Below are 12,428 nucleotides of genomic sequence, written 5' to 3' on the forward strand. Positions count from 1 at the left end.
GTGTGTGTGTGTGTGTGTGTGTGTGTGTGTAAAACACCTGCAAATCCACTAGTAATCAGAGACTGGAAGATGTAAGGGCCTAGAAATGACAGCAATAAAACTATTCCATATCAATATTCTTTACAAAATTCTCACATGCTCATCATGATTCCTTTTGGTTTTATAGATTTTAACCTGCAAGGCTTTTATTGTTTTCGGCTATGTGTATTAACCATAAATTATATCTGTACTTGCTTTAAAAGACCAGGAAAAGCAAAGAAACTATTACAATGACACACACACACACCAAAAAAGGTGATCACCTGCCCCCAGGAATTTCAAAACTAGCCAAGTGATCATTCTTGCCGTTTCAAAATCCCAGGGCACGGAAAGCCCACATATACTAAATATCTCCCAGATGTGTATTTATTTTTCCCTTTATCTAGGTGTTAAAAAGCTGTACAAAAAGTAGTTTAATGAAAAACACCTGATTTAGTAAATTGCACAAATCACATGAATGCACCATATTTGCATTGAAAAATCCTCTTAATTTGTCTCTTCCCTTTAACTAAATGGTAATTGGTTATTTTTGGCAGTGGTTGGAATGGATTTTTAAATTTTGCAGAGGACAAAATCCTTAAACTAAAACACATTTTCAATGTTATAAAAGCACATTATCATTTTCATGTTTTTCCCCTCTTTAGCAAGTCTGCTGAATTTTCCATACACAAACGTTTCTTGTCAGTGGTTTGTGAGATGGCAAGTGATTTCATCTTCTGATTGCTCCAGCATGTCCAGGATAATATTTAAAATGGTCTGTAAAGCACGGCCCAGTTGTGAAGCGGTGTACGGCTTTCCTAGAGGAGGCACATGGATGAACACAGATTTGCCCTGACTCTTGTACAGAGAGGTATAGTAAGTGAAGTCACACAGGTATCTACAAGAAAGAAACAGCCAATTACAAATACAGCACAATGATCATGCTGGCTAAATCTGTACCAACTATATCTGGACCTTTTGAGGGACTTTTTTACATTGACAGTATTTTTAGGCACAGAGTAGCCAGATTATTTATATTAAACAGCAGTGTCTTAAGATAAAAAACAGTTGTGGCTGGGTGGTGGTTTAAAGTATTTCTACTTTTGCAGCCTAGCTGGGAAAATACCCATGTTATATGTGTTACATGTTCCCACTCACATAGCATAATCTAAAAAAAAATAAAAATAAATAAAATTAAACATTTCTGCTGATCTTTTTATAAGTTTTAAAATCCAGTATAGTTTTCCCCTTCTGAGTAACATTAAAAAAGAGCTATGGAGTTACATTGGCTGGCCAAAAAAACAAAAGTCACATTTTAATATTTCCTTGGCTTTGATTACGGCACGTATTCACTGTGGCATGGTTTCGATAAATCTTACGACATTGCAGAAGCTTATTTACGTCCAGTGTTACATTCATTTTTCACCAAGATCTTGTATTGATGATTGGAGAGTCAGACCACTGCACAAAGCCTTCTCCAGCACATCCAAAAGATTCTCAATGGGGTTAAGTTCTGGACTCTGTGGTGGCCAATCCATGTGTGAAAATGAGGTTTCATGCTCCCTGAACCACTCTCACAATTTGAGCCCAGATGAATCCTGGCATTGTCATCTTGGAATATGCCCGTGCCATCAGGGAAGAAAAAATCCATTGATGGTCATTCAGTATATTCAGGTAGTCCGCTAACCTCATTGTTTGGGCACATGCAGTAACTATCCAATAGGACAGTTACTGCATGCTTAGTTTAGTTAGTTGCTTAGTTAATTCCAGGCAGCGACTTTTTTTTTTGGCCAGGCAGTGTACAGTGCCTTGCAAAAGTATTCACCCCCTTGACTTTTTACCTATTTTGTTACATTACAGCCTTAAGTTCAATGTTTTGTTAATCTGAATTTTATGTGATGGATCAGAACACAATAGTCTAAGTTGGTGAAGTGAAATGAGAAAAATATATACATAAAACTATTATTTAGAAATAGAAAACAGAAAATTGGCCTGTGCGTATGTATTCACCCCCTTTGTTATGAAGCCCATAAAAAGCTCTGGTGCAACCAATTACCTTCAAAAGTCACAATTAGTGAAATGATGTCCACCTGTGTGCAATCTAAGTGTCACATGATCTGTCATTACATATACACGGCCCCAGAGGCTGCAACACCTAAGCAAAAGGCACCACTAACCAAACACTGCCATGAAGACCAAGGAACTCTCAAAACAAGTAAGCGACAATGTTGTTGAGAAGTACAAGTCAGGGTTAGGTTATTAAAAAATATCCAAATCTTTATGATAGATTTCATGTTGCTCCTGGGGATCATCAACCAAATGGAAAGAACATGGCACAACAGCAAACCTGCCAAGAGACGGCCGCCCACCAAAAATCAGAGAGGCAGCACAAAGACCGAAGGTAACCCTGGAGTAGCTGCAGAGTTCCACAGCAGAGACTGGAGTATCTGTACATAGGATGACAATAGGCCGTACACTCCATAGAGATAGGCTTTATGGCAGAGTGGCCAGAAGAAAGCCAAAACTTTCAGCAAAACAAAATGGCACTGTGACGGTACTAGCCGTCACTATGGGTGACGGATCACCCTGTCCCTGGATTGTAAACCCCTTTGTGTCATTTTCTTATGAGTTTGGGACATTACATTTTATTTTCCCTTTATTCATCCTCTGAACAACTGACTCATGGCATTGAGTTAATGTAATGTAAGGTTACAACCCATCCCCCCCCCTCCTGTTTCTGTGTCTAAGTGTGTGGATTCATGGCAGACAATGGTCTGAGTTGGAGACATCTCTCCGCAGGGGGTGTGTATTAAGACTGCTTGTTTCAAATGTACAAATGTTCAGTTCTCATTGGTTGGTTCCCTTCCCCCCTTCTGTGGAAAGGCTAAGGGGAGTTTCCCTAACTGTATGTAAAACTGTTGTCTTGGAATGTAATAAACAGTTGAAGCTCTGCATGGTTAACCCTCAACACCTGTGTGGATTGTCTCGTGATTGAGGGGTTACGGGCTGGATATGGCTTCTCCGCAGGCTGTGGGTGCGTTTGGAGGACAGGAGACACAGATTCGGCGGATGTGCCCAGCTGGGGTACAAAGATCCGTTACATTGGTTGGCAGCGGTGGGATGTCTCCTGCAGTCCAGGACATCCAAACCACCACCAGGATTCAAGATCTGGGCAGCTGCCGAGGAGTGATACAGGGACCAGCCAGCATGAGAGCGGAGTTCGGGAGGAGGCTGCAAGGCATGCGGAAGCAACATCGGGGACCAGCGACAGAGCACACCAGGCTCGGCTGGGAGGATGTGATCCGCCGGCAACTCTGGCATGAGGCGCTAAGCCACGAGCGGCACCATCAGGGGAAGATCCTTCCCTCCTCCGCAGAGATGTACCGGAAGCAGTACCGTGCGCGAGAGGTGTTCCTGAGGGAACGACCGCGAGATGAAGGGAAGACGGAGCTCGGAAGATTGGTCCAGGAGCAAATGAGGCTGGACGCCAGCTACAGAGCCCTCCGGTGGTTCGCGGCTCAACTGTGGCCAGGTACAGCAGATGGCAGCACGACAGAAGGCGTTGGCTATGGCGGCGTGGGGCTGCTCCATCAAAAAATGTACGGAGACCCAGACTTTGGGAGCGATGAGGAGTGGCGGCTGGAACACATTCTGGATTTCCGAGATGAGGTGCTGGACCTCCCCGACGAGGCGTGTGACCTGGAGGAATTGGAGTTCCTGGTTGAGCAGGAATGGGAGCTCGAGATTGCCTACAAGCGGCTGTTTGACGGTGATCAGCAGCCTGGCATGGCTCCCGTTGCCTGGGACTGTCCGAGAGAAATAGCAGACAGTCACGAAGATGAGAAGCAAATGGGGCCAGGGGTGACCCTGCGTTTTCCCGTACTAACTGCAATGGAAGAAGCAGCGATGATACAGAGGGCACTGCGAGTGCTAGAATGCCGGAACGCACCGGAGGTCCACCAGGCAGCGAGACAAGCTAATAGCATGAAGGTCTCAGAAGGGGGAGTTGAGACAGGCGCTGGAAGGCTGGGAAATGGTGATCAGCAGCAAGTCCAGAGTATCTCATCTGGTGCCCCAGCAGAAGCATTGGCTACAGGGCAGAGTGCCCCTGGCATCTGCCCAGCATCAGAAAAAGAGATGGATCCGGAGAGTCTGAGAGAGGATCTGCGTGAGCTGTTTTCCCAACAGCAGATACCCCCACCGGGAGTAGAGGAAGCAATTCTCCCTCCCCAACAATTGGACACTACCCCAGTGTTTATCCCCCCAGCAGAAGCGCTGGCTACGGGGCAGAGTGCCGCTGGCCTCTGCCCACCCTCAGAGGTAGATCCAGGGAGTCCGAGGGGTGACCTCAGTGAGCCGTTTCCCCAGCACTTGGGCACTACCCCAGTGGTTATCCCCCCAGCAGAAGCGCTGGCTACGGGGCAGAGTGCCGCTGGCCTCTGCCCACCCTCAGAGGTAGATCCAGGGAGTCCGAGGGGTGACCTCAGTGAGCCGTTTCCCCAGCACTTGGACACTTTTTCTGGCATCTGCCCAGCATCAGAAAAAGAGTTGGATCCGGAGAGTCTGAGAGAGGATCTGCGTGAGCTGTTTTCCCAACAGCAGATACCCCCACCGGGAGTAGAGGAAGCAATTCTCCCTCCCCAACAATTGGACACTACCCCAGTGTTTATCCCCCCAGCAGAAGCGCTGGCTACGGGGCAGAGTGCCGCTGGCCTCTGCCCACCCTCAGAGTTAGATCCAGGGAGTCCGAGGGGTGACCTCAGTGAGCCGTTTCCCCAGCACTTGGACACTACCCCAGTGTTTATCCCCCCAGCAGAAGCGCTGGCTATGGGGCAGAGTGCCGCTGGCCTCTGCCCACCCTCAGAGGTAGATCCAGGGAGTCCGAGGGGTGACCTCAGTGAGCCATTTCCCCAGCACTTGGACACTACCCCAGTGTTTATCGCCCCAGCAGAAGTGCTGGCTACAGGGCAGAGTGCCCCTGGCATCTGCCCAGCATCAGAAAAAGAGTTGGATCCGGAGAGTCTGAGAGAGGATCTGCGTGAGCTGTTTTCCCAACAGCAGATATCCCCACCGGGAGTAGAGGAAGCAATTCTCCCTCCCCAGCAATTGGACACTACCCCAATGTTCATCCCCCCAGCAGAAGCGCTGGCTACAGGACAAAGCGCTGATGGTCTCTGCCCAGCATCAGAACCAGAGATGAAGAATCCGGGAGACAGTCCCTGCAAGATACCTTCTCAGCGGCTGGTAACTACACCAGGAGAAAAGCAAGTACCTTTTTCTCCCCAAATGCATAGCCCTACCAGCCTACATTCCCTACCAGCGGAAGCGCTGGCATCAGGGCAGAGAATTATTCAGCTCCCCCCAATATCTGCAACCCTGCCCTGGATCAGAGGAGTGCAGACAGCTGTTCCCACTCTGCAGCGGCTGTTTTTATTCATGGGAGATCCTATGTGCGGTGTTGCTCCCCAGCCCTAGAGTCGTTCTTTTACTTTTCCTGGTTGCCTGGGGTGGAAGTTTGTGACTAACACAGGTCCAGACCAGTTGAGGGTCAGGAACCTCGTTAGCCTGTTTTTAAAAGGGGAGAAATGTGACAGAACCCACTGTCACTGTGTGTTTTGGAGGGGACTGTGCGCAAGCCTCCTACCGACAGACTATGGGCCAGAAGATACTGGAGTTTGGCGCTGCAGCCTTTTGACTTTACCATCCACTACTGCCCTGGGAAGCAACGACAACGAATTATCCAGGCAAACAGACATTGACTCTTTTTGGGATTTGTTACCCGACTAATTCAGGCACAGACCAGTTGGAGGTCTAGTACCTGGATTAGTCTACCTTTGGGGGGGAAGAGATGTGACGGTACTAGCCGTCACTATGGGTGACGGATCACCCTGTCCCTGGATTGTAAACCTCTTTGTGTCATTTTCTTATGAGTTTGGGACATTACATTTTATTTTCCCTTTATTCATCCTCTGAACAACTGACTCATGGCATTGAGTTAATGTAATGTAAGGTTACAACCCATCCCCCCCCCCCTCCTGTTTCTGTGTCTAAGTGTGTGGATTCATGGCAGACAATGGTCTGAGTTGGAGACATCTCTCCGCAGGGGGTGTGTATTAAGACTGCTTGTTTCAAATGTACAAATGTTCAGTTCTCATTGGTTGGTTCCCTTCCCCCATTCTGTGGAAAGGCTAAGGGGAGTTTCCCTAACTGTATGTAAAACTGTTGTCTTGGAATGTAATAAACAGTTGAAGCTCTGCATGGTTAACCCTCAACACCTGTGTGGATTGTCTCGTGATTGAGGGGTTACGGGCTGGATATGGCTTCTCCGCAGGCTGTGGGTGCGTTTGGAGGACAGGAGACACAGATTCGGCGGATGTGCCCAGCTGGGGTACAAAGATCCGTTACAGGCACATTTTGAGTTTACGAAAAGGCATGTGGGAGACTCCCAAATTGTATGGAGGAAGGTGCTCTGGTCCGAGGAGACTAAAATTTAACTTTTCGGGCCATCAAAGAAAATGCTGTCTGTCGCAAACCCAACACATCACATCACCCAAAGAACACCATCCCAACAGTAAAACATGGTGGTGGCAGCATAATGCTGTGGGGATGTTTTTTAGCAGCCGGGATTGGGAAACTGGTCTGAGTTGAGGGAAAGATGGATGGTGCTAAATACAGGGATATTCTTAAGCAAAACTTGTACCACTCTGTGCTTGATTTGAGGCTAGGACGGAGGTTCACCTTCCAGCAGGACAATGACCACAAACACACTGCTAAAGCAACACTTGAGTGGTTTAAGAGGAAACATGTAAATTTAACATTGTTAAGCGCTGCGTAAACTGCTGATCCTGAATAATAATAATAATATAATAATAACGTGTTGGAATGACCTAGTCAGTCAAAGCCCAGACCTCAATCCAATAGAAAATCTGTGGTCAGACTTAAAGATTGCTTTTCACAAGCGCAAACCATCCAACTTGAAGGAGCTGGAGAACTTTTGCAAGGAGGGATGGGCAAAAATCCCAGTGGTAAGATGTGGCAAGCTCATTAGAGACTTATCCAAAGCGACTTGGAGCTGTGATTGCCGCAAAAGGTGGCTCTATAAAGTGTTGACTTTAGAGGGTGTGCAGTTATGCACATTGACTTTTTTTGTTTTTTGTCCTATTTGTTGTTTGCTTCACAATTAAAAAAAAAAAAAAAAATCATCTTCACAAAGTTGTGGGCATGCTCTGTAAATTAAATGATGCAAACCCTCAAACAATTCATGTTAATTCCAGGTTGTGAGGCAACAAAACACAAAAAAGCCAAGGGGGGGGTGAATACTTTTGCAAAGCACTGTAGGTTTATCATTATTGACTATGTCTGTACTGTGCTGGTAGGTCTCATCAGTTACACTTAGTCTGGTTGAAAAAAAAAAAAAAGACACAAGTCCATCTAGTCAACCAATAAACCAAACATATATAAAACTACATGTGCACACTATGGGGTAGATTTACTAAAACTGATGCATTCTCATGAATCTGGTATAGCTACTCATGGTAGCCGGTCAGGTTCTTACTTCAGCTTGTTCAATTAACCCCTTCCCACCAGGCCTATAGCAAAATGATGACCGGGCAGGGATCAGTTATCCTGACTGGACGTCATAGGACATCCAGCAGGATAAGGCGTGCAAAGCGGCGATTGGTGGTGCAGTATGACGCTCCGACAACGCACCTTTGATCTCGGTAAAGAGCCTATGACATAGGTTGTTTACCATGTGATCAGCTATAACCAATCACAGCTGATCACAGTGGTAACCAGAAAGTGCCGGTAATCAGTTTTCATCAGTTCGCTCTGACAGGGCGGGAGATTCAGCGGCTTTGCTGAAAGGGGGCAGCCCTCATCAGAGGTGCACATCACAAATGCTAATCAGTGCCGCCTATCAGTGCCCATCACTTCCACCTATCAGCGCTGCATATTAGTGCCTCATCAGTGCCCATAAGTGTAGGAGAAAATGTACTTATTTACAAAATTTTATAACACATGAAGAAAAACGGAATTTTTGTAAAATCTTACCTGTAAAATTCCTTTCTCTGAGTCCTCCGACAGTCGCCGCCCACTTCATATTCATCACCAATGGGGGTTATGTCCTCTATTCCGTAGGAGTAGCTAGGCAATAGAATATGTTAGTACAAAGACTTTTAACATATCCCACCCCCAGGGGGTGGTCCCCTCAGTACATAACCCTCCACTTCCTGTATCCAACTCAGTTTCAGTGGAATAGCAGTAGAGAGTACATCAAAACCCCAAAAGAGGGGCGGGGGCGGCGACTGTCGGAGGACTCAGAGAAAGGAATTTTACAGGTAAGATTTTACAAAAATTCCGTTTTCTCTTACGTCCTCCGACAGTCGCCGCCCACTTCATATTCATCACCAATGGGGATGTCCCAAAGCAGTGTAAACATGAGGGGTGGGAAGAACGCAGCCGCGCCCAAGGCAACGCCGTCTCCCCATCAGAGAAAGGAACCTTACCAAAGGAAGGAAACCAGTTGGGCATAAGAACAAAACACTCGCTCAATAGGAGCAAGAAAACCCAGGGAAAAAACAAATATCCCAAAAAGCCAAAGAACCCGTAACAAGGGCTCTAGGGAACTGCCGCACTAAGGACCTTGCGGCCAAAGGAAGCATCAGCCGATGCCTGAAAATCTACTCTGTAGAATATCGTGAAGGTGTGTACGGTCGACCAAGTCGCCGCCTTACACACCTGGGCCACAGAGGCCCCATGACGACAGGCCCAAGACGTACTCAGAGATCTGGTAGAGTGCGCCTTCACAGGTACAGGGGGAACTTTCCCCTTCAAAGCATAGGCCTGATCAATGGTCTGTCTGATCCATTTGGCGATTGTAAAAGCCGACGCCGCCATGCCCTTCCGAGGACCTTCCGGAAGGACAAACAAGGCATCCGACTTGCGAAAAGACTCAGTCGATTTGAGATAGACTCTAATCGCCCGGAAAACATCCAAGGAGTGAAGCAACACCTCCGTCGGATGCTTCGACTTCGCGCAAAGCGAAGGTAGGACAATGTCCTCATTGAGATGAAAGTCCGAAACCCTTTTTGGAAGAAAAAAAGGGCTAGGTCGCAAGACCACCTTGTCCAAATGCACAACCAGATACGGAGACTTGCAGGACAAGGCTGCCAGCCCCGACACTCGACGAGCCGAGGTGATAGCCACCAAAAAGGCGACCTTCTTGGATAACAAAGACAGCGAGATCTCCCTGATCCTTTCAAAAGGAGCACGCTGCAATTTTCAAGTCCCAAGGGGGAAGAGGGTCCCTCCTAGGAGGGATCAGATGACGTACCCCCTGCACAAAAGTGCTAACCAAAGAATCAGATGCCACAGGCCGTTGAAAAAGAACGGCCAAAGCAGACACCTGACCCTTGATCGTGGCCAGCGCCAGACGCTGGTCAACACCCGTCTGAAGGAAGGGCAACACCCTAGACACCGAATAAGTGTCAGGAGAGAAACCCCTGGATTCGCACCAGGCAAAATACGCCTTCCAAGTACGGTAATAAACCTTCCCTGAGGAAGACTTCCTCGCATTTATTAAGGTGTGAATGACCTCAGGGGAAAGACCCCTGTTCTTCAGGACCTCGGTTTCAACAGCCAGGCCGTCAAAGCCAGCGACTGTAAAGCAGGATGGAAGATCGGTCCTTGCGACAGAAGATCTTCTCGAAGAGGCAGACGCCACGGGGCGTCGATTGCCAGATTTACGAGGTCTGCGTACCAGGACCGGCGAGGCCAGTCCGGTGCCACAAGAATCACCGTGGTCGGTTCTGCGTGTAACCTGCGAAGGAACCTGGACAGCAATTGAATCGGTGGGAACGCATACATCAGTTGGTACTGATGCCACGGGGCAACCAACGCGTCCGACGCGTCTGCCCGAGGATCGCGCGTCCGACGCGTCTGCCCGAGGATCGCGCGTCCTTGCCACGACCGTGGTACTTTGTTATTCAGACGAGACGCGAACAGGTCTACCTCCGGAAGACCCCACCTCGCGCACAACATCTGGAAGACAGCCGGGTGAAGGGACCATTCCCCCTGGTCCAGGGTCTGGCGGCTCAGATAATCCGCCTGCCAATTTTCCACCCCCGGAATGTGAACTGCCGATATTGCCGGGACATGCGCCTCGGCCCAAGACAGAATCGCGGCCACTTCTCGAGCCGCCCGGGCACTCCTGGTGCCCCCTTGGTGATTGATGTAAGCCACCGCCGTGGCATTGTCCGTCTGCACCCGAACCGGGTAGCCGTGAAGATTGTCCGTCCAACGACGAAGACAGAGGAGTATCGCTCGCAGTTCCAGAACGTTGATCGGAAGGGAGGATTCCTCCGTCGACCAAACACCCTGGGCGGACAGAACGCCCAGAACACCACCCCAGCCCGACAGGCTGGCGTCCGTGGTGATCACCGTCCACGAAAGGGGACGAAAAGACTTGCCCCCCGATACTGAGGGGGATTGAAGCCACCACAGAAGATCCCTTCTGGTCTGAGAACTCAATGACATCTGGAGATCCAGAGACTGCGGACGCCCGTCCCACTTGGACAATATCTCCGCTTGGAGATCCCGTGTGTGAAACTGGGCGAAGGGAATCGCCTCGAAAGCCGAGACCATCAATCCCAGACACCGCATGCACGTCCGAATGGACGAAGATGGAACGTCCCTGAGGGACCTGACTGCCTCCTGAAGAGCTGCGAGTTTTTCTTCCGGCAGGAAGACCTTCGCCTGGACAGAGTCCAGAATCATACCCAGGTAAGAAATCCGAACCGATGGGCACAATGTCGACTTTGGAAAATTGATCGTCCAACCAAACTCCTGCAGAGTCTGCAACGTGACGGACAGATCCTTCTCCAGACTCTGGCTGGTCGCAGACCGAACCAGAATATCAACCAGATACCCCAGAACCGAAATGCCCTGGGCCCTCAACAAAGCCAGAACCGGTGCCAGCACTTTGGTGAACACCCTCGGAGCCGAGGCGAGACCAAAAGGCAACGCCACAAATTGGTAATGATCTTCCGCTATGGCGAATCGAAGGTACCTCTGGTGACCCTCGAAAATCGGGATGTGAAGATACGCATCCTTCAAGGCGATGGAAGCCATGAACTCCCCCGGAACCAGGGCAGCCACCACCGACCGCAGGGATTCCATGCGGAACTTGCGCACCCGCACAAAGCCCGTCCAGAATCGGACGCACCTTGCCCTCCTTCCTGGGCACGGTGAGCAGATTGGAATAGAACCCTCGAAATCTGTCCCGATGAGGCACCGGGACCACCACTCCCTGAGCCCTCAGGTCCTGCACCGCTAGATGCAGGTCCCGCAAACGCACCGGGGATAACAGAAGACTTGAGGGAAAAAATCTGCTCTCCGGCCGAGAGAGAAACTCGATCTAGTAGCCAGATCGAACGATTTCCTGTGATTCGGGTGAGGGCGCCCCTTCAGGCCGCACTGTTGTGGGCCGCAGAACCGGATTGGCCGGACTTTTGCTTACCTGCCCACGGCTTCTTGCGGGAGCCTTGACCCTTGGACGGCTTGCCCCAAAGTGTGACCGAAAGGCACGAAAGGACCCCTGAGGGGGCTGAAAGAAAGCATTATTTTTTCCAGGAGCCGTCTTAGTCTTGTGGGATTGAGGTAAGAGCGTGCTTTTACCCCCCGTGACCCCTTTAATTAGGGCATCCAGGGATTCGCCAAAAAGGCGAGAACCATCAAAAGGCAGATTGGCCAAGGTCTTACGTGAAGATTGATCCACAGACCAACACTTCAACCAAACCAGGCGGCGAGATAACACCGCCACACTGTGTACACGTGCAGCCAACGGAACCATATCCAGGTCCGCATCACACAAATACATGACACCCTGGTGGATTTGATCCACCATATCCAAAGTCGCCTGGGGGGCAGAATCAGCCACCAGGACACGCCTAAGCACCTGCGTCCAGCTCGCGACCGCCTGGGCCGCCATAAGTGAAGCAAATAAAGCTTTCAACATAGAACCCATAATAGAATAGGTACGACGGGCAAGGGACTCCATCCTCTTGTCCGTGGCATCCCGTTCAAAACTGCTAACGCATGGTCCACCGGAGGTGGGACACACCAACGCCCATCAGCAGCGGGCATAAAAGGATAGCGCAGCTTAAACCTACTTGGTACAGCAAAAGGTTTATGTATATCACGCCATCGTTCTTTCACAGCGCGCTGAAAATCATCAGTGCATGGAAACATCTGCGATGATTTGCGCCTTTTCTGCGTCCCATAAGCCGCCAAGGCAGCTGGAGGACATGTTTCCTCCTCCAAACGCAGAGTTTGCTTGATAGAAGCAACCAATTCATCCATGAGTGCAAGCTCTTCAGACAAGCCAGGGGGAGAATTATCAACCCCCTCTA

General features: G+C 49.3%; 1 protein-coding gene across 2 annotated transcripts in view; it reads right to left on the reverse strand.

Moving 5' to 3' along the window:
• Window positions 1-407: 407 nt before the first annotated feature.
• The window catches only part of PGPEP1 (pyroglutamyl-peptidase I), a 167,420-nt gene continuing 155,399 nt past the window's right edge, over window positions 408-12,428 (reverse strand). For both annotated transcript variants that reach the window (XM_082272908.1, XM_082272907.1), the window contains exon 5: window positions 408-916. In XM_082272908.1, coding sequence (XP_082129034.1) covers window positions 721-916 — 196 coding nt within the window. In that variant the 3' untranslated portion in view covers window positions 408-720. The remainder of the gene's footprint in view (window positions 917-12,428) is intronic.

Source organism: Pelophylax lessonae, assembly GCF_965119305.1.
Source record: "Pelophylax lessonae genome assembly, chromosome: 1".
Lineage (NCBI taxonomy): Eukaryota > Metazoa > Chordata > Amphibia > Anura > Ranidae > Pelophylax > Pelophylax lessonae.